Source organism: Enhydra lutris, unplaced genomic scaffold (assembly GCF_002288905.1).
Source record: "Enhydra lutris kenyoni isolate GAN:26980312 unplaced genomic scaffold, ASM228890v2 scaffoldscaffold36, whole genome shotgun sequence".
Lineage (NCBI taxonomy): Eukaryota > Metazoa > Chordata > Mammalia > Carnivora > Mustelidae > Enhydra > Enhydra lutris.
In genome coordinates this window covers 17,387,559-17,413,908 of record NW_019154120.1, presented here as the reverse complement: position 1 = coordinate 17,413,908, position 26,350 = coordinate 17,387,559, and the positions used below count along the sequence as shown (strand labels likewise).

At 50.2% G+C, this 26,350-nt stretch overlaps 1 protein-coding gene across 1 annotated transcript in view; it reads right to left on the bottom strand.

Annotated features, from left to right (window-relative positions):
- Positions 1 to 13,623: 13,623 nt before the first annotated feature.
- The window catches only part of LOC111154273 (alpha kinase 2), a 116,076-nt gene continuing 103,349 nt past the window's right edge, over positions 13,624 to 26,350 (bottom strand). Inside the window, exon 13 of the mRNA XM_022513782.1 lies at positions 13,624 to 14,080. Within this exon, the coding sequence (XP_022369490.1) occupies positions 13,852 to 14,080 (229 nt within the window). The 3' untranslated portion in view covers positions 13,624 to 13,851. The remainder of the gene's footprint in view (positions 14,081 to 26,350) is intronic.

Sequence of the window (26,350 nt, the reverse complement as noted above, 5' to 3'; positions counted from 1 at the left end):
TCTATTCCTTCTCAGATTTGGAAAGTTTTCAGCTATTATTTCTTCAAATAAATTTTCTGACCCTTTTTTCTCTCTTCTCCTTCTGAGATGCCTATAATGTGAATGTTATTACACTTCATGGTATCACTGAGTTCCTTCAGTCTATTTTCAATAATTATTCTTTTTTCTCTCCCTCCTGTTCAGCTTGATTGCTTTCCATTACTCTGTCCTCCAGGTTGCTGATCCATTCTGCTTCCTCCGGTCTACTATTTATTCCCTCTAGTATATATTTAATTTCAGTTATTGAGTTCTTCGTCTCTGATTTTTTTTTTTTATGTTGTCTGTCTCTTTGTTGAGGGTCTTACTGAGGTCCTCCACTATTTTCTGAAGTCCAGTAAATATTTTTATGACCATTACTTTATATTCTCTATCAGGAATATTACTTGTTTCTATTTCACTTAGGTCACTTCTGTGATTTTGTCTTGTTCTTTCATTTAGGACATATTCCTCTGTCTCATTTTTTCTGTAACTTTCTCTTTCTATGTATTAGGAAAGTCAGCTATGTCTCCTGCTCTTGAGAGTAGTGGCCTTGTGAGGAAGAAGTCCTGTAGTGCCCTGCAGTACAATATCCCCTGTTCCCAGGACCTGGTGCTTCAGGAGTGTCTCCTATATGTGTTGTATGTGCCCTCCTGTTGTGATTGAGCCCCATGTCCTTCATTCTAGTCAATGGCAATGGCTCTCTTTGCTTGTTGTGGGGGGTGTTTGGTCCCTGTCTTGTTAGAGGGCGAGTCTGGAGCTGCCTTCAGTTTGAGTTGAGTCAGATCAGGTGTTTGCCCAAGATGCAGTAGCACCAAAGTGTTGTTCCTGTGCTGTTCCCTAAGAAGCTTGCACTGGTGGGCAGGGCCTGCTGTCTGACCCAATGTCTGCCCCCAGCTCTCTGCTGTGGCCTCAGTTGGACTGGTATGTGTGGTCGTCCTCCCCTCTCCCTGGGGAAAGAGTCATCTCAGAGTGGAGCTGGCCCCTGTCTGGGCTGCTTGCACACTGCAAAGCTTGTGACACTGCTTTGGATGGGCTCTGGCCAAGGGTGTATTGGAGGGGATGAGTCCACAGGAGAACTTGGGGGTGGGGGACAGGTCATAAGGTCTGCACTGGTCTGCTGTGGAAGGGGGCCTGCAGCCACCTGGAAAAACTCCTGCCCAGGCAGGAATGGAGGCAGCAGGTCTGCAGGAGAACTCAGAGGCAGGGCACACACTGTTAGCAAGTGAGTTGGAGTATGTTCCTGCTGATCTGGTTCCTCTGTGTGTCTGTGTGTCTGGGCTGGGGGGCAGGGGAGGGCAATGGCACCACCAGCTCTTTTGTTCTTGGAGAAGTCTCCCGAAGTGTCCCTGCATCTCCAGCACATGCTCAGAAATTAGTAAATAAATCTCCTTAGTAAGCCAGTCTCCTCCTGTATACCCAGTTTTTCAAACTGCTGCTTCTATGCTCCATCTCCATGGGGCTGTTGTGCTGTCTCTTTAAGGGCTAGGATTATTTCCTGTCACCCCCCAGCTCTCCTGGAGCTGCTGATTCTTAAAATTCTGGGTATTGAGCCCCACTGCTTATCAGGCCCCTCTGGTTTTCCCAAAGCCAAATGTTATGGGGAGTTGCTTTCCCCTTGTGGGTTCCTGGGGTGCCTAGCGTGGGAGTTTGCTCCTCTCCCCTCTCTGTGCCCACCACATCCCTCCCTCCTGCAGATAACTCTCTGCCCTTCCCACCCTCTTTGATGTGGCCTCTTCTCTACACTTATCTGGGGAGAGTTTGTTCTGCCAGTCCTTGGGTCATTTTCTGGGTGACTTATACTGGTACGGGTATTATCTAGGACAGCTTAGGGTCCTCTTACTCCATCTTCCCCAGAAGTCTAGTTCAATGCCCTTTAAAGAACATTCCTGGAAGCCCCACCTAGAGACTTCTGATTAGATCTCCTTGGTCAGAACTATAGGTGGGGGTGGACCCCCAGAGCTGGAGGTAGGATATGAAAGGCAAAGCTCCCCCCAGCAACCTAGACCCCAACACAGGCTAACTATGAGGACTGTCGGGTAGTCAGAGCCAGCACGCAGCTTTATACAAAAGGAGGGAAGTGATGACTCACTGTCGTGGGAAGAAAGCAGAGTGACCTTTGAATCGCCCACTCACATACCATGCATTTAGGACCGACTGCGCATCGTGTGTGTCTCTAGTTGGTATAAATATATACATATATTTATATGAACTGTGGCAATTCTCTTGAGCTGTTATGCAATAAAGATGAAAGGATAAAAATAGAACACGAAGGTTATTTGTTGAAACATCTCATAAGCAGCCTAGAAAATGTAATGCTGACAGATGGGGTAACCCACACAGGGAGGTCTCTCTGTCTCGCCTCAGTATGAAGAGAATAAATATGTCCAAAGCCGTAAGGCCAGTGATGTCAAAGGCAAGGTAGGGACAGGGAAACCCCAGTAAAACAGAGAGGTCAACTAAGATGGTCTGGGGGCAGGGGGAGGGGCAGGTCTTTTTTGCAAACCAGCCCCCCCAACCCTTGCTTTGATATTCTTCCTGTAAGTTCCTAGGGCTAAGATAAACTAGGGCTTCAGGCTTATCTTGGGGGTCATCACCCAAAACACCTGCTTTACCCCTTGCTTTGATATTCCTCCTGGAGGTTCTTAGGCCTAAGGTAAGCTAGGGCTTTAGGCTACATCACCAAAAACACCTACCTCGAAGGCACACTCCACACTCAGCTACCCTCTTGAGAAAGGGGGCATTTAGATGCCTAACTAATCCTCCTGAGCTGTCATCAAGCTTCTGGCATCGTTCACGTTTTCAAGAACGGACAGCTGTATAAGAATGGAGCTTTGCATTATCCCACTTCATTACCAGGCTGCCATCTTTCCTCCACGTCTCTGCGACCACCAGCCTTGAGGCTGAGCTTTCTGGTAACCCACGGAAGGAGGTGACCGGAGTGATCCTCTCACACGGCCTATGTGCATCATTTCTTGAGACGCAATATTTTCACCCAAACGGTTGTCTTTCTGGATGTGAGCCTAAAGGATGAAGAAAGTGTTTTGTGACAGGGGAGCACTTGGTCCCCTGATCTCCAGTCACACAGGCAGCGACTTACTGAGCAGGAGTCAGTAGGGCTCAAAAGCATGGAACGGGCTGCTTTCTCGATTTCTGAACATGGTGCTTAAATTTCTTGGTACCACTTGTAATTTGGTGGAACTGGAAATTTCAGAAAAATAAGCTTGAGTGTAGGCTCCTTCCTGAAAAGTTCTGCATCTAAGTGACTGCCTTCCTTTTATGGAGGAGGAGTGCCTCCTCGATGACTTGGCTGGAGATAAGTACTCAAAGGTGTCCTCTTGTGTGCCATACTGGTCACTGATGCCCCCCATCTCAGGGAAAGTCGCAGGGATGGGGACAGTACTGTTAAGCTTTGTCCATAGCTATGTGTAACTTTGTGACGCTGTGATTTATTTTTATTTTTTATGTCTTTATTTTATTTTTTATTTTATTTATTTTGTGTGTGTGACACTTTGATTTATAACAAGAAATATAGATCTGGTCTTTGTCGCCCTTTCTGGCTTAGAGCTCTCCTAAAACCCCTGAAATCTGCGAAGTGAGGGAGTAATAGATGTGTCTTTTGTTATGTTAATGACATGATGGATAGCCCCTCCCTAATCTAAGGAAGGTGTGGTTGCCAGGGAGACCAGCCAAGTGACTATAGGGTTGGGGTTTTTGGCTCCACCCCTCAACCTCCAGAAGGGAAAAGGGGCTGGAAGTTAAATCAGTCACCAGGGGTCAGTGATGTAATCAGTTGTGCCTATAGGACGAATCCTTCAGAGAAACCAAAATGATGAGGTTCAGAGAACTTCCAGGTTGGCGAACCTATGGAGGTGGTGGGAGAATGGCATCCTGGAGGGGTCGTGGGAGGTGCACGCCCATATCCCCCCACCTGGCTATATGCAGCTCCTCCATCTGGCTGCTCCTGAGCTATATCCTTTCATAATCAGCCGATGATCCGGCAAGTAAAATGTTTTTCTGAGTTCAGGGAGCTGCTCTAGCAAGTTAATGGAACCCTAAGGGGACTGGGATCTTTGAAATCTCTGATCTATAGCCTGTTCATGGGTCAGAAGCACAGGTGATAACCTGGACTTGTGATTGGCATCTGAAGTGGGCGGTGGGGGCGGCCTTGTGGGACCGAGCCCCGAACCTGTGGGATCTGATGCTATCTCCATGGAGATAGTGTCAGCATGTAGTGAAATTGTAGGGCACAGAGCTGGGGTTGCAGAATTGCTTGGTGGTACTAGAAGAACATGTTGGAACCTTGAATGCAAGCATGTGGGCCAATCTCCTGTGTAGGCTTGCATCAAATCCTACCCCCCAAAGTGATGAAAAGTGAGTCCCTAAATCCCACTGTGTAGGCTACACCCCAGACCAGTTCAATCAGCAGCTCTGGGGAGGGGGGGCGCGGAACCCATGAACCTTCCTGCTGTTGCAGTGCCCAGCCGGGACTGAGAACCGTGGTGAGCGGGTTAAGGAGGGTCCCCTGAGAAAATGCCTTTTCAGTAGAGATCTAAAACATAAGGAGAGAGCCAAGAGAAGTTTGGGGGAAAATATCCAATGAAAGGCAAACATGGAAGGCATTATTCCAGTAATTCAGAGAAAAATGACTTGTTTGCCTTTTAAAAAATGATTATTCTGTAGGTAACTGTGAGGGCAGCAAGAGACTCAAAATTCAAACCAACTAGGAGAGGGGTTTTTTTGTTTGTTTTTGTGTTTTTTAGGTTTTGTTTATTTATTTACTTAGAGAGAGGGAGCATGCTGCGCATCGGGGGAGAGGCGGAAGGAGAGGGGGAGAACCTCCAACAGACTCCCCGCTGAGCATGGAGCCCAATGTGGGGCTCGATCCCACGACCCGGAGATCCCAACCTGAGCTAAAACCAAGAGTCCGACTCTCAACCTACCGAGCCACCCAGGAGCCCCAGGAGAGTTTTTATAAGGACAGAGTCCTCCACTTCCCCCAGGATCATTAAAATAGGGGACTCAATGGAAAATAATTTTGCTAGAATGAGGTTTTCAGGACTCCCCCTGCTACATACAGTAGGTGTCTTGGACCTGGCACCCCAGGAGGAGAAACGGTGAGGGGAGAGGGCCGGAGAGCAGGGGCCCTCAGGGTCCTCTCCTTCCTTCTCCGGGGTGGGTAGTTTTCCTTCCGCATCAAGCCTGTCCCAGGACGGTGGGCAGGGAGATGATTCAGAGGCACCGAACCTTGTCTGATTGGAACCCCCAGTCTGGGGCAGTGAGGGGCTGGTTTGAGTTGTTGCTTTTCTGCAACACAGATGTGGAGACAATAGTGATATCTGTATTGACCTTCAGGACTGGATCGTGAGGCCCTGTTCGCAAGACATGTAAGGACAGAATAAAGCGTGACCAAACAGGACAGCCTCCTGGGAGCCAGAGCGTCGCGCAGGGCATCAGTTTTCAGAGCTGAACTTTCCTGGGGCCTGTTGATTCCGAGAAGTAGCTGGGACTGCCTGCGAACGGTGGCCCCCGCTGCGGAAATTTGTCTGCCCAGCAGAGACTGCCAGGCATCCCCACCTCTGCCACTTGCTACCCTTCCCGCTCTCCTTCAGGGCTCAGGGGACCCATGTGCAAGGCTGGGGAAGCCGCCTGGAGAAGGAAGTTTCCAGATGCTGGAACTTAATAACCCTAGTCTGGTTTCTGCCTTGCTCTTACTTCTGAGCCCTTCTGGACACTGTGTCTTTCCGATGTCCCGGGGTGTCCTCCTCCCTGCTCCTCTCCTGCCTCCTTCCTGCGCAAGCTCTACAGGCTCCAAGTCCCCACTGGTCAGGCTGTGCCCCTGGCTAAGCCTCCAGCACTTTGTGAAGCCGCAAACACCAGCCACAAAATTCCTGAGCCATCTGCGAAGACCTGGCCTCCATTCATGCCCCAGCCTGCTCCCGCTTTCTCCTTACTCAGTGCAACTCCTCCTGCCTTTCCAGGCAGGTCTGCTCGTCGTCGCCCACAGACGGCGTTGTCCTTGCTTCTGAACCTCGGCTCTTGAGAATGTCCCCGTGGGGCCACCTTCCTTTCTCCTCTCTGCTCATCCACCACCTCCTTTCATGCCCTGCTCAAAATTCCCCTCTTTCCAAAAGATGAAAGATGAAAGGGAAAGTAGGAGCTGGTGCAGCTGTGAATCAAAGCTCCTCATCTAAAAGGAGCATGAGGGTCACGCAAACGGGCTTGTCGGTGACTCCTGGCCCGTTTCCAGGGAGCCAGGGCTCCCCGACGCATCAGAGTGAGTTCTAAAGAGATGTGCGGCCAAGGTATTAGAACTTCGACTGCCCAGCCCCCATGGAGAGACGGGTGGCTAAGGTTAATGGAGGGGGCACATAGCACAGGACTGACAAAACAGTGTGAAATGACGTTTGAAGACTGAACCCTGAAAAAAATCTAGGACATAAATTCATCCTATGGCAAGATTTCTTGTTTTTCCTCTTCATGTCAATAATAGAGAAAAGTTTACTTCCTTTCCAGTTTTAAGTCATTTTAGGTGATCTTTTGTTATACCTTTTTCCCCTAGCAAATAGCAAAATGATTTATAAAATTCATTTTTCTCTTGTGACTAAGAGATATCTATGGATTAATAGTTCTAAGCTAAAATGGATATAAAAGGTTAGTAGTTATAATAATGATTCATAGTTACTGAATGCCATTCTAGGCCAGTTATCTTTATACATAAATTAATTTTCACATCCCCAAAGGGTAGGTATCCTTATAGTCATTTATCAGATGAGGAAGTTGGGGTTCAGCGAGATGAAGTCATTCTCCAAACTCCCACGGCTGCTAAGCGTTGGAACTCTGACTAGACCCCGGTCTATTTGATTCAGAGACCAGATGCTTTATGGCCCATCATGTGACCTTCTTGCTTTGGAAGGGTTTCAGCTCTGATGACCTCGTGCCAAGGTAACAAAGGAAGCTAGAGTTTGGGGTCATATCAAATTGAGATAAATAAGGATTCCCAGCCTGTGTCAGAGTAGAACACCAGCGAGGATGGGTCAGAGATATTCATGCTGTGAACAAATGTTTATCACAGGGTCTTCTGTGAGCCAGCTCTCCTCTAGGTACTGGGATGCAGCAATGAATAAACCAGAAAAAAAAAATGCTGCCATCTGGAAATTTGTATTCTGGTGCGAGGGAGATTGACAAGTTTAAAACAAGTACAACATATATTATGTCACATGGTAATAAAGGCTGTAGAAATAAAGCCCTGGAGGGGGATAAGGGAATCAGGGAGGGGGAGCAACTTAAACTCAGGTGGTCAGGGAAGGACTCCCCGAGAAGCTGACTTTTGAGCAAAGACCTGCAGAAGGTGGTGGATATCTGGAGAGGAACATTCCAGACAGGGGACAACAAGTGCAAAGGACCGGAGGATTGCTGGACTTGCATGAACAAGTGGTGAGAGGAAGTGAGACAGGATCTGGGGGATCCTGTGGGGTCTTGTTGGCCTCTGTAACAACCTGGACCTTTCTTCTGAAGGAGATGGGAAGCCGCAGGAGTGGCAGAGGGTCCTAAGACAGCATCTTAGGTATTGGTTTTAATGGGATCACTCTGCCTGCTCTCCAGGGGGGCAGCCTGAAATGGGCACAAGGACAGGATCAAGGACACAGGTTAGGAGGCCACTGCTGAAGGCCAGATGGGCAATGATGAGACCTTGGGCCGGCGAGATAGGGATCAAGGCAGTATTGGATACAATTAAAGGGAAAGGAGGGGCATTTGGTAGTGGACAAGGTATGGTGCACGAGGGGGAGAGGAGACAGGAATTACTGCCAGGCCCAGGGCCTGGCCAGCAGGAGGCATGGAGCTGCCATTGTTCCAGCTGAAGGAGACTGGGAGCAGCAGATGCGGGAGCAAGCTAAGTGTTCAGGGCTGGAGGTCTGAGAGTTTGAGACCAGGTTTGAGACTTCAGCTGGAAATGCAGGTGGAGATGTTGAATAGGCTATTGGAGAGCTGGGCCCGGAATTCTGGACTGGAATTTTGGACTAGAAAGTATAGAGTCTGCTTGCGTGTGACCACTCTGAGGTTCACAGCCAGCCTGTGGCACAGTGCAAGGGGTCATGTTCCTGATTCTCCTGGGCGAGTAGCAGCCCCTGGGCTTGTGCACAGAGACCCCCCCACCACCACCCAGATTAATTCCACCTCTTCCTGCCCCAACTCCCTAGAAGTTCTGGAATCCACGGGTGAACGGGGAAATGGGATTAAGAGCGGGGTTTTGCGGATTACTTACAGACCCACCAAAAAACGGCAGTGGGAGAACGAGAGCTGGAAGAGGCTGTGAGCAGACCCGAGAGGGGAGGGGGTTCAGGGCGCTGCAGGGCAGAGGAGGGCGGGCAGAGGTGTTACTACACTCTTAAATGGGAGAGGGGAGAAGAGGGCTTTCACCAAGCCTCAACCTCCGATCTGCTGAAATGAACAAAAAGAATGAAGTGTTTGGAAGAATATCCGATATACAGAGAGAAACCAGAGAACAGCCATAATCCAAACCACAGTCTGGAGACAGTAGCCACTGCAAACACCTAGGCATTAAAGGAACGGGACGATTGCTTCACCAAGTATTTATTGAGCCTCTGCTATGTTCCAGGCACTCTGGGGTGTTAGAGATCCAGCAGTAAACAAAGGAGATGAAGATCTCTATCCTCATAGAGCTTACACTGCAATGGGGGAGATAAACACTGAACAAAATTAATGAGTCAACCATGGAGTGTCTCAGAAGCTGGTGTGTGGGCCCAGGGGCATCTAGAAGGGATGGGAATGAAAACCGCAAGGGGGGCAGTGCTTTGAAATGAGTGAGCAGCCCGGGGGCACCGAGGATGGTTTGCTCAGTCACGTCCCACCACGGGAGGGTGGGGCAAGGAGGAGGCCCTGGGCCCTGGGATTCAGTGGCAGCTGTGGCTACTTTTCCAGCTTTTGAGAAGGGGGGAGATTTCTCTAAGACTCTAGGAGAGGAAACGGAGGAACCCAAATGAAGATCTTTCTCTGGGAATGACGAGGGCTGGAGGTGCGGGTGGTCTCCCAGTGAGCAGGGACGCTTCCTGTGGGCTGATGTCAGGGGAGGCCCTGAGGGGGCACAGCAGGCACCATGGTGATTTTCTCTGGCCTGGCCTCCGAGCCTGAACAAACTGCCCGCAATGTGGGTACGAAAGGCAGGGGCACTGTATGGATTGAATTGTCTCCCCCAAAACTCATACACTGAAGTCCTAACCCACAAGACCTCAGAACGTGACCTTATTTGGAGATAGGGTCTGAACCAAGTTACAATGTGGTCATCAGGGCAGGCCTTCCTCCAGTATGAGTGGTGAGCTTCTAAAAGGGAGAAATTCAGACACAGATGTGCACGTGGGGAGAGAGCCACGTGATGACCAGAGTCCCGAGGCCGCAGGCGAAGCCAGGAGAGAGGCCTGGGGTAGAGCCTTCCTGGGCACCAGTCGGGATGGTGGCCCTGCCAACACCGTGATCTAGGACTCAGGACACAGAACTGGGAGACAATAAACTCTTGCTATTTAAGCCACCCAGTCTGTGGCCCGTGTTAGGGCAGCCCCAGGACACTGACACAGACACCAGAGAGAGCACCGTCTTCTCATTCCTCCCGGACACGGGCAGAGAAAGAACAAATGATGGAATGAAGAGGGAGATGGAGGGGTCATTAGAATTGCTTCTGATATGAACGTGGAACTTCCTTCCCTAAAATAGAAGCAGACAGATGGCTTTTCTAGGTCAAATCCGATCTAGAACATGTGGTTTTGAGGGCGAACAAAGCCTCCAAAGGCATCTGGGTGGCAAAGTCGGTTAAGCATCCAACTCTTGGTTTGGGCCCCGGTCATGATCTCAGGGTCCTGAGATGGAGCCCCGCGTCGGGCTGCCCTCAGCATGGAGTCAGCTTGAGATTCTCTTTCCCTCTAAAATAAATAAATTCTAGAAAGAAAGAAAGAAAGAGAGAGCAAGAGGGAAAGGAAGGAAGGAAGGATGGAAGGAAGGAAGGAAGGAAGGAAGGAAGGAAGGAAGGAAAGAAAAAGGAGGGAGAGAAAACCTCTGAGCTGATTTCTCTCTGGAACCATTTGGGCTTCTGTGGAAAGCAGAACTTTAAAACTTCTTGATCTGGTGCTGCGCTGAGTACTTGTTACTATTTGTTGAGTGTATCGCAAAGCCGAAGGCTGCCCTCCGGGGACCGCGCAGTCCCCGCGAAGACCACCGTGCCCAAGGCTTTCCCAAATCAGTTTCAGCGCCCGCAGGCCCTCAAAGGATTCCAAAGCCGCTACAGCAAAGCGTTGGAAAACATACTCTGTGCGGGGAGGCAGAGGAGGTTTGCTGTCGCTTTGATTTTCTTTTTTTTTTTTTTTTTAAACTATTTAAGCCCGAGTGGCATCTGCAGATCCAAGTGGGGGAGAAATGCCAATCTGTTCACTTTGGCACACGTGGTCCAGCGGAGCGGATCATCCCCGCCGCGAGCAAGCCGGTGGGGTGGGGGGGAAATGGAGGGGAGTGGCCGGTTCCTCCCACCTGCATCCAGGTGAACACGCCCCCCCCCCCCAAACAGTTTGGATATTCAGACAGGAGAGTGCTTTATGATTAGAAAATAGTTGTTGCCTCTTTGGCATTCTTTTTAATATGAATCCATTGAAACCCCTTGCTAATACGGGGCTTCTCAAGAGCCTGGCCAGGGAGGCGCCAGTACCGTCAGAGAAAATGAACTATGAACACAAGCCAGCCATCGGCACATCCGAAATGAGATCTCTCCGGGACCTGATGCCCATTGGCAAGGAGGCATCAGCTCTTTGCCGTTGTCGTTAGTGATAAACCTGCTGTTGAAAACAGAAGCCCATTTTAATGAGACATTCATTTATTTTTGTCATCTGCCTATCACAGAGCTCCACGGTTGAGCCCTTTAAGAAACTGAGATGCTTAATGTACGCGGCTACCCCGGGGGCCTCGGGTACAAAATCCCCAGCTGGACCCACAAGCCTGGCCCAGCTCAGTGCCTCGGTCTACAGACCTAACACAGCCCACTTAGGAAGATGAACAGGAAAATCAGTGGAAACGGACCGGGTTACAAACTGAGCTAAAAACAATGACAACTGGTGTGGGCATTTCCGACTGAGACCCCAGAACCGTTATCTTTGGTGTAAGGGAGCCCATTGCACACTCACTTTATTCGTGCAAGGAAAACGACTGATCATCTCAGAATAGAAGGTCCGGGTGTGGGTGGTGGACAGATGGCCACACAGCCCCATGAAGGCCATCCATAGGAGCCCTGGCTGGGACAAATCCAACCATGGACACCCCTTGTGGCCCTGGTCCTCCCAGTATTTTCAGACAAATGAAATCAGATGACAATAAACAATAAAGGCACTTTTGGGGGAAAAAAAAATCTAAGCATCCATGAAAGGAGGCAAGAACACCTCCAACCAAGAGAACTACCCTGTGCACTGACTGTCAAATGCAAAATCTGGGAGTAGAAAAGCCTTTTCCTTCAATCGTCTCTCCAAATCAAACTTCAAAGACAGCCAGAGGGGAAGATGGTTACAGGGTGACTTGACTTTTCACTTTATACCTTTCTATATTTTTATTTTTAATACTTGTGTTGATATTATGTTTATAATTATAAATGATAACTAAAGAAAGTACTCTGCTCTGTTGAGAGGGTTCAACAGAACTTTCTAGAACTCTGTGGCTAAATACATTTGTAGGATCTCTGTGGGGAAGGCAGGCTGCAGGCTGCCTCATAGAAAAATGAGCATCTTATGATCTACAGCCAGGGAATCACTTCAGGAGGACGGCTGGAAGTGGCAGATTTTCTGAAAAAATGAAATGTGACTGATTGAAGGGTTTCCTCCAAATCCCTTTTCAAAGACAAAAATCCCATGTATGTTCTTCTTCTTCTTCTTTTTTTAATCCAAAGCTGGTGCCCAAGGAGAACAATATTTTAGAGCAGAAGCCAGGCGTCTTCTGTGGAGGCACGCTGCCCCTCCAGGGAGGCCACACCAACCCATCAGGACGCTCACATGGCCTTGAGCGGGGGCCTCCTGTGGTTTCACACACCCACACCGAGAAGTCACCGGTGCTTCTCTGGGGTGGGGGGGGCTGTTATGTGAATTCTAGGAGGTCCAGCCATTCCCCTCAACATTTTGGGGCCCTGTGGCATAGACACCCTGTGGTCCCTGGTCGGCATGGAGAGCCCCTGGAATGTGCTAGAAATGCAGAATCTCAGGTCCCTCCCTACACGTGCTGAATGAGAACCTGCATTTTCACAGGATCCCGGGTGGCCCGTGTGTACTTCCAGTTTGAGAAGAGTGGGTCACACTGCTCAGAAGTGACCTAATGATAGGTCAGGGAGTGGTTAAAATCGTCCTCAAAACCCATCCAAGAAGGCTGTCTACTGTGGGAGTCCAGCTACTGTATAGAACATTCTGGAAAAAGCAAACCTGCAGAGACAGGCAAAGGCCAGTGGCTACCAGGAGTTGGGGGCGGGGGGACAGGAAAGATGAATTGGGGAGCATAGGGTGCTGGTAGGGTAGAGAAACCACTCTGTAGGAAAGTGTCACAGAGGATTCATGTCATCACATGTGTGTCAGACCCAGGAAGGCAGAGCAGGGAGAGTGAACCCAATGTAATCTACGGATTCTGGTGAGTCACGAGGTACAACATTTGCTCCTCAAGCGCAATAACCGTGTCCCACGGATGCACGATGACAGTAACGGGTCAACAACGGAGCGGGGGTGAGGGAGCATATGGGGACCCTCTATACTTTCCACTCTTTTTCCCATAAGCCTTAGACTACTCTCCAAACTAGTCTGTTAATTCGACAACAGCCGCAACAAACCAGTGGGGTGGGCAGATATTCTCTCCCACTTTGGGGTGCATAAAAGCATCCCTGAGCCATCTTTCTGTCATTTCTTCTTGCCTGATGTAAATGGCCACTGTCATTCTGCCCGGCAGCTGGGCAGGACCCCCACTGGCTGGGAAGGAGTCCCTGCGGGCTGTGGGGAGGGCCTGGGGTCCCCAGGAGCTGGGGTGCCCCAGCCAGGCTCTGCGCCCTCTTCCTATGGCCTCCGACGGGGTCAGCCCTGGTTTTACAGAGCGGAGCTGTGATGGAACCTTCACCAGGACATAGGAATGGAGAGAAAACACAGATGCATCTGTGTCGCGCTCCAGTAAGCTGAGTAGGAGGTCACCGGGTTACTAATCCTGGAGGAAGGCAGAATATAGCACAGATTCTAAGCAGCAAATGTCTGTGCCAAACTTTGCATCTCACATTCTTGGTTTAAATATGAATTTAATTAAACAGAGAATTATAGTCTGATGTGTGAAGAATGAAGGAAATGGCCTTGCGCGTTCGCGACCACCTCTGGCAACAACAGCACATTCAACACTAGTGGGACAACTTGACCCAATGGAGGAATTCACGTTTTTCTGTGTATACAGAAAGGAAGGGGGGATGGTGTGGGGATGGGCTGTGGACAGACACTCCTCAGCACCAAGTCCTTGACAACACAACCACGTGCCAACACACAAGCAGACAAATAACGTGACATCGGTAGACATGCTAACGGTGGGCACAAGGATGGAGCGTCTTTCGGGAGGGACAGCTGATTCCGTCTCTCCGCACGTCTGGTCACAAGTCCTGCCCCGAAATCACTCCGGGGAGGCCAGTAGGTGGTGGGCTTGGAAGCAGGGTGGCGTCGGGGCAGCCGGAAATGGGACGGTCACACCGCTGTGTGCGACGCAGGCTACACGTTCTCTCTTGAGTGTTCTCAGATTTCCGCCCACGAGACTGTGTGCGGCCACCAGGTGGCTGGCAGTTCATAGGGGACGAGAGGTTTTCTTTTCGGCTGGGGTCCCTGGTGCCACCTTCCTGACGGGGATGGAGTTGGGCTGAGTCTTGCTTCTACTGACGCTTGGCTTCTTCTGTTTCTGGCTGTTGTTCTGAAGTGACTTCAGCCCCAGCATTTTACAATACTTGTTACACTGGTGCAACGCTTTGAACTGATCAATGAAGGTCATAGAGCAGTTGCCTTTAAATCCTTTGTACCTGTGAATTTGGGTAGAAGGACACGTACTTTTTAAAAACAGGACATCCCACCAGCTTTAACAGGGGAGACTAACGCACATGGAAAATATACTGATTCCTGCTCTAGGCGAGCACGTTTGCCGCAACCATCAGCAGGAGAAACCAACCCTGTAGGATGGAGTAAAGGCAGAGACCCGCTGGCGTGCACAGTACAGACCCAAGGCCTGGGATTGCACAAATGTTCTAGAAGCTTACGGTCCCACTGAAATAGCATGCTATTGCTCCTTTTCTTTTAGTCGTAGGGATGAGTGCTGGACCATCTTGCCAAAATTTAGGTCTCTTGGTGGTCTAAAAGCCACCCCATCCCACCCAGAGGTTCTGAATAAAAAATTATACATGGGGCTGGAATTATATATGGGGCTGGAAGAAATTAGTTTAGACCTTTCAATTCATAGTTAAAGGAATTTAGGCCCAGAGTTTCTGGCACCAGCCAAGAAAACAAAGCAAGTTGGTACAAAAGCCAAGGTAGGGTGCCGTCCTCAGTCTTCCTTCTAGAGCAAAGCTCTGTCCTATTTCACTCCCTGCCCAGCTCCCCAGCAGCAGAAGAAAATGGGCCTTTGTCACTGGTGGGTTCTAGAAGGGACCATCCTGACCTGCCTCGGAGTAGTCTCAGGGGTTCCTCCTTTGGGTTGGGACATTTAATACTCAAACTATAAATGACTGTTTTTTCACACCCCAATCACAGAAGGTTAGTGTCCTCCTTGAAGGGACAAATCTCCAGGCCTCCGATCTCCCCACCCACCAAGAAAGCCGTTTGACGGGCCGTTGAGAGGATGAAATGAGAAAATCCACACAGACCACCCAGCTCAACACATGACGTGCTGTACTGATTCAGTTAATGTTGGTCGAGTTATTTGATGATCAGTATGATAACATTTCATCCTGTGGAAGGGATGTGGAAGCCAAGATTGAAGGGCGAGGGAGGTAAATGGGGGAGCAGGTATATGGTATATGGTATATGGAATGATTGACATAATTTGTAAGGCCCTATACAAAGTGAAACCATGGCACCATGTTCAAAAATTAGGAAGACATCTGAGACGGCAGTGGAGCATGCGTTCAACGAAGCCCAGGGTCCTTCCGGACGCAGGTCCCGCTGGACCACACAGAGAGCATGTCCCCAAAACCAGGCCCACTGGATGGGAGAGAGCTCTGGCCACACCCGATTAATAGGACAAACAAGAAATCCGCACTCTTCTATCGGCTGGTAGGAACCACAAAGGTGAGCGAACCTGGAATGAATGGGGACCAGGACGGTGCGCGTTTCCCTACGAAATCCGAGTGGGTTTGAAGCTGTTAAGGGAGTAAAGGGTTCCTTTCCTTCATCTCTCGGTCCAGAACATCAAGAAGCAGCTCTATCTTGACAAGTTTGTTACAAATCCAGCCTTTTCCCTGCCTCTCCCTGCTGTGAGGGACTGCCCTGTCCCCCTCGAGCCCGCAGTCCATTTGCTTGTGAAAAAATGGCTTGGCTCCTAAAAGCCAAGCTCCCTCATTGAAGGAAAAGTCTGGAGACGGGAGTTGAATCCAGCAGGGCAGAAACAATTCCACTGCCAACCACGTCATCTTTACGCCTCTATCTTCTGGAAGACGCCACGAGAAAGGCTGAAATGTCAGCCCCCCTGCATCCCTCTGGTGCCTGAGCGCTCCCGGGCAGGACCCAGGCAGGACCCAGGCAGGACGCCCGTCCGCCTCTCAGCCTGTGCTTGTCAGACGTGATGGGAAGCCCAACCCTGTCCTGCTGGAGGGAGGCTTCCCTCCTCATACAAACTAGGAAGGTCATGGGCTGGGGCAGCCTCCCTGTCTAAGTGCACTTGTCACACAAGTCAAGGTCACCTGTCTCAGGTGGCCTTGAGGCTTTTAAACATTCAGACATCTAGTCTCTGCAGAGAAAAATCACTAATTCACATTTGCGCCTCCCAGAAAATTTGAGAGTCACTCCTTAAGCACTGTCTGGCTGCTGAGTGTGTGATGCCGGGTAACAAGGGAGCCCCTTACATAATGGTCCCCGTGCTCTGGAATGAGAAAGGCTGAGTGTGGGCAAAGCAGCAGGACTTCCGGGCAGCCCAGCTGCCTTCGCGACCAGCCCCTAGGAGCCCAGAGCTGCTCCCGGAAATCTGGCTCCTTCTTTTCCTTTAGATCCCTCTCTCCAGACCTCACGGAAAACCAGAGGAGCAAGGACTGAGGCTGGTTTTTACTGTAGATGGCCATGAACCTGTGGAGGTCCTAAAGAGAGAAGGCTGCTTTGCTTGGTCTAGGAGCCCCTTTCTCAGCCCCCACCTCAAGTGCATTTCAGTGGAGCCCTCCCTGACCCTATCCTCACTATGGGAAGAAACATCTCTGTCTTCCTTGTATCTTTAGGAGAATCACATCCACTTCTCAGAAGTCAAGGAATGCCTCACATCTCTGCACAGACTGTGATCTCTCCTAGGACACTACCTGATTCCCAACATACCTGTCCAGGGGAGGCTTTTCAGTAAAGGTCAAGGAAAAAAATGGACACCCAGCCCCATCCCCAGAGCTTCCCCACCTCGGTCCAGAGGGTCTCCAGACCACATTTCTTTCTCTCTGGGTCTAATTTTGGACCTTCAACTTGGCATGTCACGCAATAATGAACTTCCATCCCTTCCCTAGCTCAGTTGTAGATCTTTTCTGGTATGTAACATCTGCAGAATTAAAAATCTTTCTCCTTTCTCAGTTTAGTTTTGGTCTCAGTAAGGATGCTGGACTCCCGCCATGACTTCCTTGTCTGTGAAACTCACAGCCATGGCCTATGCCTTAGGAAAAAACAGGGCAACATCCTTTGCGTTCTAAGATCAACTAACCCAGAGTGTTTCAAAGGACACAAAGCTCTCCTATAGCACCAAGAAATGGGGAATACAGGTTCTCCTGCCTCTGGACCCCCCCTTGCAAGCCCCACGTGCCACTCGCCACCAGCAGGAGTAGAGGAGACCCTGAGTCTCAAGTAGGCTGACATCTCTCCAGCTTGACCCCCACGGCATTCACCTCTGTTCTTGTCAGATGGATGTACCAGGTTGAACTTGGTTCCTCCAAGAGGCGTATCCTTCCTGGAACCTCAGAACATGGGCTTATTCGGAAAGAGTGTTATTACACATGTAATCAAAATGAACTCACCCTGGAGGAGAGTCGGCCTTTAAGCCAATGTTACTGGTGTCTAAGCAAGAAGGGGAAAAAAGATACAGGCACACCAGAGAAGTACCATGTGACGACAGAGGGCAGAGACTCAAGTGGGAAATATACAAGCCTGGGAAGGCTGACAATTGACAGCCAGCTTGGGAAGCCGGGAGAGAGGCGTGGGGCACATTCTCCCTCACAAGCCCCAGAAGGAACCTACTCTGCAGACACCTGCCTGAACTTCAGACTTCTGGCTTCCAGAATGCGAGAGAGTATATTTCTGTTGTTTTAAGCCACTAGTCTGTGGTCATTTGTTATGGTGTCCCCAGGAATCTAATACAATGGAATAAAGAGGATCTTGTAGAACTTTTTCACACGTTTCCATAGAAAGCTTAGCTCTGTGGAATTTTACTAACTGGATCTTTTTATCCTTAACCTCAAATTAGTATGATTTTCTAGCCCATCACTTTATGTCTATCAGTCTGTTCTCCCTCATGACCTCTGTAAATAGGACCTACATTCATTCCACCGAACATTACCCAGTGGGGACTTTGCTTAATTTATGTTTCCCCTGGGATGGGAGGGGAGCATACAAATTACCCAGGGATCTTGTTAAAATGCTGGTTTGGGCTCAGTAGGTCTGGACTGGGGTCTGGGATCTTGCATTTCTAAGGAGCTCTTGGGGGGGGCGGGGATGCTGATGCCACTGGTCCAGAAACCCCACCTGGAGGAGCCAGGAGACGAAGTGAAGTGTGATGACGTCAAGTCACCCCTACTGCACCTTGGAGACACTTTTCTATTTAGATTGGAACACAAGCATATGGTTTGTTCGTGAAAGTTGTGTCCTATGACATCCTAGGAACATCCTATTTCCACAAGCCTGCCCCAACTCAGCATGGTACTCGCTACATATTGGCAGTCATGCTAGACCGATTTCTTGCTGAACAACTCTTCCTCTTTTCTCTCATCTTGTTAATCAGACTCATGAAAATCAGGTGACGGCATGGCTGGCTTCTCTCTCTCTCTCTCTCTCTCTCTCTCGGCTCATCACCACTTCCCTGTGCCATGGATCGCCTCCAAACACACCTGAAGAGGGAGAAGCGGCAGAGACTCCCAGCTCTGGCTCTGTCGAACGAATTAAGGTTTTTGTCTGGCTTACTGAGGGGCCTGTCAAAGAGAACTTTGTGGGACCAGAAGCAGCAACTGAGAATCCCCATACTTTGGGCAATCCTTTTAGAAGCAAGCCAGAGGCCATTTATAATGAAAGTTTTAGTTTGATATCCTTTCTGAAAAAACTTTTAATTTATAGGGAATGACTACAAGGACCCAGAATTCAGGTTGAGGATGGGGTGAGCAATTGAAATAAACCTCTGGTTTGGGGGGGACGTGTGTACAACAAAGCCAGGGCTGGATTTATGAGTAAATAGAACAGATCTACATGTACGAAAGGAGGGGCCCAGGCCAGCCTCTCACTCTGGGACCATCTGGTAATTCCTATAGTTCCGCCAACACCCTCTATTTCTTTGTCGGTTCCTTCATGAGGCACCAGCTAGATGGCAGACATGATGGGGGGGTTAATAAGGATTGATAAGGTGCACCGCCCTTTTCCAGAAGCTGGGCATCTTGCAGGGAAGACAAACACACAATCACATTGTATGTGATAAACAACTACAGGAACCTGGGAGACGGGGCTTTCCCTACTGCAAGGGGGGTCCTGGCAGGAGTCACACAGGAGGGACAGCTGGGGGTTTATCTGGCAGAAGGAACGGCATGGGCAAAGACTCGGAGGACGTTCTGGGCAAGCGCAGGTCTTCTGAGAAGGGATGAGGCCAGAGGACGTTCGTTGAAGGCTTCGGGACCCATGCTATGTAATTGTTCCTCAGGTCGGCATTTCCTGAAACATGTTCCAAGGAGCAATAGTCCCACAAGATGCTTTGAAGTAAAAACTCGTCCTGTGTTATGAGCACAGCAATTAACCCTCTGTAATCTCTCTCCCTGCGCCCTTGGGCTTTGAAATCACTCACCGGCTCTTTAAACACCGTACAAAGTCTTGCACAGAAGAGACACCTACACTTATCCAACCCAGGGTTTCCCAAGATTATTTGACAACAGGAATCTTGTTTTCACACAATCCCTTTCAGAAATGCTTCTGTAAGATTCACCGAGCTCTTTGAGGGAGGGGATGCTGTGAGGTAACCGAATCTGTGTTTTCTACACCAGTTTGTTCTGAGGTTGTACGAGCTGATCTTCCTCCCTTTGGAGAGGGGACCTTTGCGCCCCACCCCACAAGCACCGTGGGAACCCTGGCCAGCACCTCACCCACACTCTGGCCGGAGCCCCCCGGGGGCTGTCCTTGCTGCCGGGCCGGTGGGGCCGTCTCCCACACCACCCCCAGGCTCAGTCAGATCATGGGCACGCAGCTGCTCAAGGGGTTCCCTGTCCCTGAGAAGCTGTCCCGGCTCCTCTGCTTGACTGACAGCATGCCCTGCCCTCGCCTGCCCACTGCCTGCCCTGCCGCCTCCTCTCGGCTCCTCCCTCAGGCCCCAGGCTCAGCAGCAGCCTGGGAAGCCTCCATGGAAACCAGCCCTGGCGCTTTCTTCCCTGACATCCGCCCAGGCTGGGAAAAAAAGCAGAATCGTCAAGAGAGGAGGGCAAAGGCGACCCACGAGTCTGGTTCTCTGGTCCTGCTGGCAAGGGCATCCTAGAAGCCCTGCACTCTTGCATGGTTCCTGCTCCCTTGCTGCTGGAGGACCCCCCCCCACCAAACCAGGAGGGGCTCTGTGCTGGGAGCCCCAGGGAGTGAGAGCAGGAGGGAGGCCCTGGGGAGGTGAAGGAGAACCAAGCATCCACCATGGTCCCCGTTCTTGTGACCACGAGTCCCGTCCCCACAGACACACCAGAAGCAGGAAGAAATCTCCTTCATATCCGAAACCCACACTCGAGTCAGGACACAGAGGGCCACGGAGGGGATCCTGGAGACCAGACAGCTCTGATGGAGGCAGTCTGAGGGGCACCCACTGTCTTCGGCCCCAGAGCTGTGATTCCCAAAGCTCCCCTCATAACCCCAAATCTTAGCTGCAGAGGGGGAGCCCCTTTAGGGCATAGGCCCAGCAGTTGAGATGACAGGACATCAGCATTCCCACTGAGGTGTCCCCGTCAGAGAGCATCCGGGCACGGGCTGCTGGTGGAGGCCACATTGCCTGTGTGCTCAGGGTGGGATGGCGCTGACCGTGGCCCCTTCTGTAGGTGATGAGCTCTGAAAGCCTCAGGGAGGGGTTTCAGCTCCTTTGGAACATCACTCCACCGTGAGCCCCCATTTCTTTATCACACACACACACACACACACACACCCCACTCCTTTTTCTAGCCACCTTCCAGAAATTTTTGAGTTTTATATGGACAGACTTGAGTTGGTGGCATCTCTGCGGCACGTTCCCTCTTCCATCCCTGTAACCTGGCACTTTGCTAGGACCTTCCTGAAGGCTCTGAGAGCTTCTCTCTCCACAGTCTGATCTTCATCCAGACTCTTGTGAACCTTGACCCTTGTGGCCCTCAGTTCCTCCTCACCTGCCATTTCCCCGCTCCTGTCTTCCTGGCTGTCCCGCAGGGGACATCTCAAACCCACCCAGCTCTTCAGATGTTCTGTCTGCTCAGACTTGCCTCTGAAGCTGGGTGGCAAACGACAAGGAGCCTGGCTGTGGGTCCCTCAGTCCTGGGGATGGCCGGGCTGGGGGGTAGTGCCAACGAAGGGGGAGAACACCACAGGTCTGACTTCAGTCACTTCAACAAGCTGTCCTTTGCAAGACTTTTGGGCAAAGACCAGGAGACCGCCATGCTATCCCCACTCTGTGGAATGGTATGTCCTTGCTGACTCTTGGATCCAGGAGACCCTGAATGTACACCAACAGCATTGTTCATAGTGCCAGCCTTGCCAAAATTGTGAAAAAGGTAAATGTTCTGTTCGTGGGCCTCCAGGCCTCCTTGATGGCCAAGACTGGCCAAACAAACCAGCCACTGGCCAACGCGCTCTACTGGCCAAAGGCTTGATCAGATTAAAACAGGGTGCAGACAGCCCTCCAGGGTAGATGACAATGGGGGCCATGGGGGAAAGCAGATCGTTACGGGGTAAGGTGTCTCTCTCAGGACCTGAGAGATGGTCCTCCAAAGCCTGCGTTGGCAACTCAGCTGGACTGTGTGTGTTCTGTGGGGACACGGCCCTGCTGTGAGAAGCACTTACGGGATGTCAGGAAATTCTGTCCCCGGGTCCCTTTGTTTCCTCCCCTCCTGCAGATTCATGCATTAGTGGTCTGCCTGGAGTCACCACACACGTGTACACACACACACTCACACACACACCTCATGCACAAGCCTATCATAGGCTTTGTGTCTCTCGAATACAAATCCTATTTCTTTGCACCCTCGAGCTTGTGCTGTCCTTTCTCTCCATGGTTCTCTCCAGGGTCTCAGACTGGTGGCTGCCGGTGGGCACACAAGGCTCCACGGTGGGCTGCTCTTGGCAGTGAGGGCAGAGCCTTCTTCCTGGAGCTCAGCTGGACTAACTGTGGGAGTCTGTCTTAGTCCTTCGTCTTCTTCAGGGCTGGTAGGACGTGAGCTGGACATACCGACACCAGTAGAGTCCGCTTTCTCGGGACCATTGTCCTTATCAGGCTCCTGCCTTGACATGGGGCTCCCCATCACCTCTTGTCTGCTCTCCTGCGGGGAGCAAGCCATTTGTCATTCTGTCTGGGGTGCATTGAATTTGGTTTCTGTGGAAGGGACACTAGACATTGCCATGCGTCTCATGGTTTCTTTCTTTCAAGTGTAGAAATCTGAGATACTGGATGCTGGTCAAGCTGAGGACTGTCCTTTGGGGTCCTTCCTATCAGACCTAAGTGGACCAGTGCCATACTGACTGGAAAGAAATCTGCTCAGCGCACTCTTCTTTGTTTTTCTTTAATTCCGCGACATAAACTCAGCTTTTTTTTTTTTTTTTTTTTTTTTTTTTTGGAGACTATAAAGGGAAAACATTGGCTCTGGTGCCCTCTGGTGGCAAATCGCCATCATGTCATCGCCCCAGAAATTCCCCCGCTCGGCGGGGGAGGGGTGCGTGTTTGCAGGACCTACTGGGACACCTCTGGGTCTGCTCCCCTGCCCGTGGTTTACACAGGTTTTGATTTGGTGAGGTTAAATGTCTCGATCTCTAGTTACAGAATTAGGCGTTTTCCCTTTTCCCCTTCCAAGAACTCTCCACCGCCAAGCAGTTTCAAATGGGGAAAATACTCAACTGTCCAGTCAGTATCTTGGGTCTGCAGAGAACATGGGTTATTAGATGTGGTGACAATGCTGTTGGCCACGCTTTGTGCTCTGAAGTTTTTGCGCTCACCACTGCTGGAAGACATGGGTACTGAGGTACAGGTGATGGGTTTCCAGAAGCTTCCTCTGGCTGGCTCCCAGGAGAGACAGGACATACTTCTGCCTTAACGATCATTTTAGCAGGTAATGCGACCTCAAACAAATAAGTCATGACTGTTGCTATTCTATTTTATGAGATAGCAAATGACTGCCTTCAAAATTGTCGCATTCCCCCTGCCTTTACTCAACAAGAGGACAAGACAGGTTGCACTTCCTGGGAGGTCAGCACCCACATACAGAGGCAGATTGAGACAGAAGGGACTATTTTCTTTAAATGACACAATGGCTTCTGTTCGTGCCAAAGATCCTAACTACTGCTGGCCAGAAAAGGGTGGGCCCTAAACTTGGGAGACCTCTTTCTTGTTCTTTTAAAAAAACCACAAGTGTATCGTTTATTATGTAAAAATGTTTTTTCCCAAGTTTTTTTTTTTTTTTTTTTTTTTCAGTAATCTCTAGACCCAACCTGGGGCCCAAACTCACGACCCCAAGATCAAAAGTCACATGCTCTTCGGACTGGACAGCCAGATGTCCCTGTTTATTATTATGATTGTATTAATTATTAGTAAAGTAAGTTAGACTCGCCTCCCCATGCTTCTCCCATCCATGCTTTGTATCTTTCTAATGTACTTAAAAGACCGTGTATAATGTTGCCTACAGGAACACTGCTTCTTGGGATGGCGCCCATTCCCCAGGTGCCTCCTTTTCCAGCAGGGATAAACTCAGCCCCCCAGCATGTTTACTAAGGATCAAGAGAAAGTGCATAATGGACACTCAGCCGTCACTCCTCTCTCCTGCTCTCCGGAGGCCGTCTGGCATCTGCAATGCCCCCCAGCTTCTTCCTGGGCTTGCGATCCTTCCCCCTGGAGTCTCCTTAGCCTGTCTTGGAGCTGCCTTTGAATGAGAATCTTACGGGTTCTGCCCTTTGCGCTCCATGCTGCAGCTCTGGCTTTCCCTGGAGAGTCTCTTCAGTCAAATCTCAGCTCCGATATTGAGGATCTGACCCTTTTCCTCGGGGTGCCTGCCAGCAGCCTGCCTTTCCCTGCACCTCCTGCTCCTCAGTTGGGAAGTAAGAAGGCTGGTCCCAATTGTTGGTTCTCAGTCCAGAGCAGAGAGGTTCCCAGGGACCTCCGAAGAGATCTCCAATCGAGGGTCCCCCTTTTATCAGTTTTTTAAACTGGGCTTCTAAGAAACATTTCTTTGGGGTAAAAAAGCTTGGGACTTAGGGAAAGTTTAAGGAAAAGTTTATAAAAAACAATGGACAAGATGATCTCATATCCTTTCCAAAGCTCTCAGATGCTTCAGAACTCCCTTCTCTCCTGTCTCCTCCCTGACCACTCCTGGGGAGGAAAGGCCATAAGTAACATTTTAGAGACAACATTTTGCCCTGGGCTCCAACCATCAGCTCTTCTAATGGGTCTTGGGCACTTGTCCCAAACCAGATAAGTCACATTAAAGCTGAGAACAAGACCAAGGGATTAGATTTCTTTTTAAATGAGGACGAAAATGTACGAGTTCCCGGAAACTGTTAAGATGCTTTTAAAAGATGTCTTAAATAATCATGCTCTTAAGCTTGTTTTAGTTTTTGAAACTTGGGCAGCCTTCTGCTTTCTTTTGGTGGAAAGTTGTTCTAAAGAATGGTATGAAATTTGCCTACCCTGGCATCAGGCTGAGGCCAGAGGGAGAGAGGAGACCGATATTGATCACACTGTACTGAGCTCCTGGGCCTGGATGCGGATTAACGGGAGTGGGGGGGGCTCCTCGTGACAACCCTCTGTGTCCCCATTCTGTAGAGCAGTGGCTTCTAGAACTTAAAGTCATAGGACCAGGGACGCCTGGGTGGCTCAGTCGGTTAGGCTCCCAACTCTTGGTTTCTGCTGGGGTCATGATCTCGGGTTATGGGATCAAGCCCCACGATGGGGTCTACGCTCAGTGTGAAGTTGGCTTGCCCATTTCCCTCCTCCGCCACCCCCCCCCCCCCCCGCTTACACGCTTGCTCTCACCGTCTCTCTCTTTCTCAAGTAAATAAATAAATAAATAAATAAAATCTTGAAAATTTTTTTTAAAAATCACCACATAGCCAGTAAGGTAAGAACCAGCATTCAAACCAGTTGTGCGTGCTGGACTGAATTTGCCGTGTCCCCCAGAGAACACAGAATCTGCTTTACTTGGGCAATGCTTCTGAGGTCCAGAGAAATCCCTTCATAAAGAGCAGCACCATATGTTTTCTTCTCGAAGTGGGGGAAATTGTCCGGGACAAAGGTCTAACTCGATGGGTGTGAGGACGGCAGGCATGAGATAGCACAGTCCCATGCACACGCAGGATGCCTGGACGCCCACACCACGGGCCAGACAGACTCCCATAACGCAAGAAGAAGCGAGATTGCCACTGGGAGAGTCACAAGTAAATGGCACGAGCACGATTTGAACCAGACTCTCTCTAAAACCCTCCTTCTCCAGACTATACTGTACCCCTCCTTCCACGCTCTCCTCACATGCACAAGGCTACAACCAAGTTTCTAGACTTGCCTGAGGTTCAGGGCTGTAGTCGGCTCTGGGAGCATGGAGAGAATCCCCACACAAAACTGTCTTCTCCTGAGCCGCTCTTGGGAAGGAAAATACCCAAACTGTATCTTAGTTCTAAACCCATGTCAGAAGCTCTGTGTCATCAGTGAGAACTTAGTGAGTCAGAGTCAATGATCTGGAGGTTAAAAAAGTCTCTCTTCCACTTTTATCCCGCCATCCCTCCACTGTTCTCTGCCCTTCACTAAGGTTGAAGATGGGTTTCCTCTTTGAAGCTCCACTGATGTCGATGGGCGGAAATAACCAGAAAGTTCTTCGGTTAAGTCCTTAGCAGCCGTAAGAGAGTAAGGTCTATTTAGGCCATTCTGTTTTCTCTGCTTCTGATGCTTTGACATCTGGGGTCTTGTTCACCATGGAGAGACTGCCCTTCCCAGGGCTAGCCAGTTCCTAGAGATAGTAGATAACTGGCCTTTGAGAACAACTTTCCTATGCAAACTAGCCCTTCTCAAGCCCTGTTCCCACCACCTCTCTCGTGGGGTCTCACAGCTTTCTTCATGGCACCAGGGCCGGACAAGGACAGCCCCCCCATCCCAGAGCCTGCTGACATTTTTCACCCGCCAATCCCAAGCTTGCTTTCCCTGCCTCACCCATTCCTTCCCTTGGAAACCAAATCAAAGTCGTTGCTCATGCTTTCCCCACACTCCCTCTTCCTCCCAACTGAGCCTGGTGCTTTCCCGTGTGGACCCCATGGCCCAGCCCTCTTGGGGACCGTGAACAACAAACCCTTCTCGGTGGCTGTTGTCTCCTTTTCCATCCAGAAAAGGACTGGCCTCCCCATACCTGAACAGTAATAATGCAAAAGCCATCCACCTCTTCTAAAAGTCATCTGTCCCTCTATTTCGTCCTTGTAACAGACTGTCTTGGGACATGGGTCCAACTCAGAACTTCATGTTCACCAAGAACCACAAATCACCGGCTTTCTCAATGGTGGTCCAGCAAAGCAGACAGAAGGCACAGGCGCACACGAGATAAGCCAGTAAGATATTACAGTGCTGTCTGGGCGTAGCCCACAGGGAACCAAGCAGTAGCCTACACTAAACTGGGAAACAAAGCCACGCAAACACCAGAGTAACTCATCACAGCTCTTCCCTTGCCATTTGCTCCTGA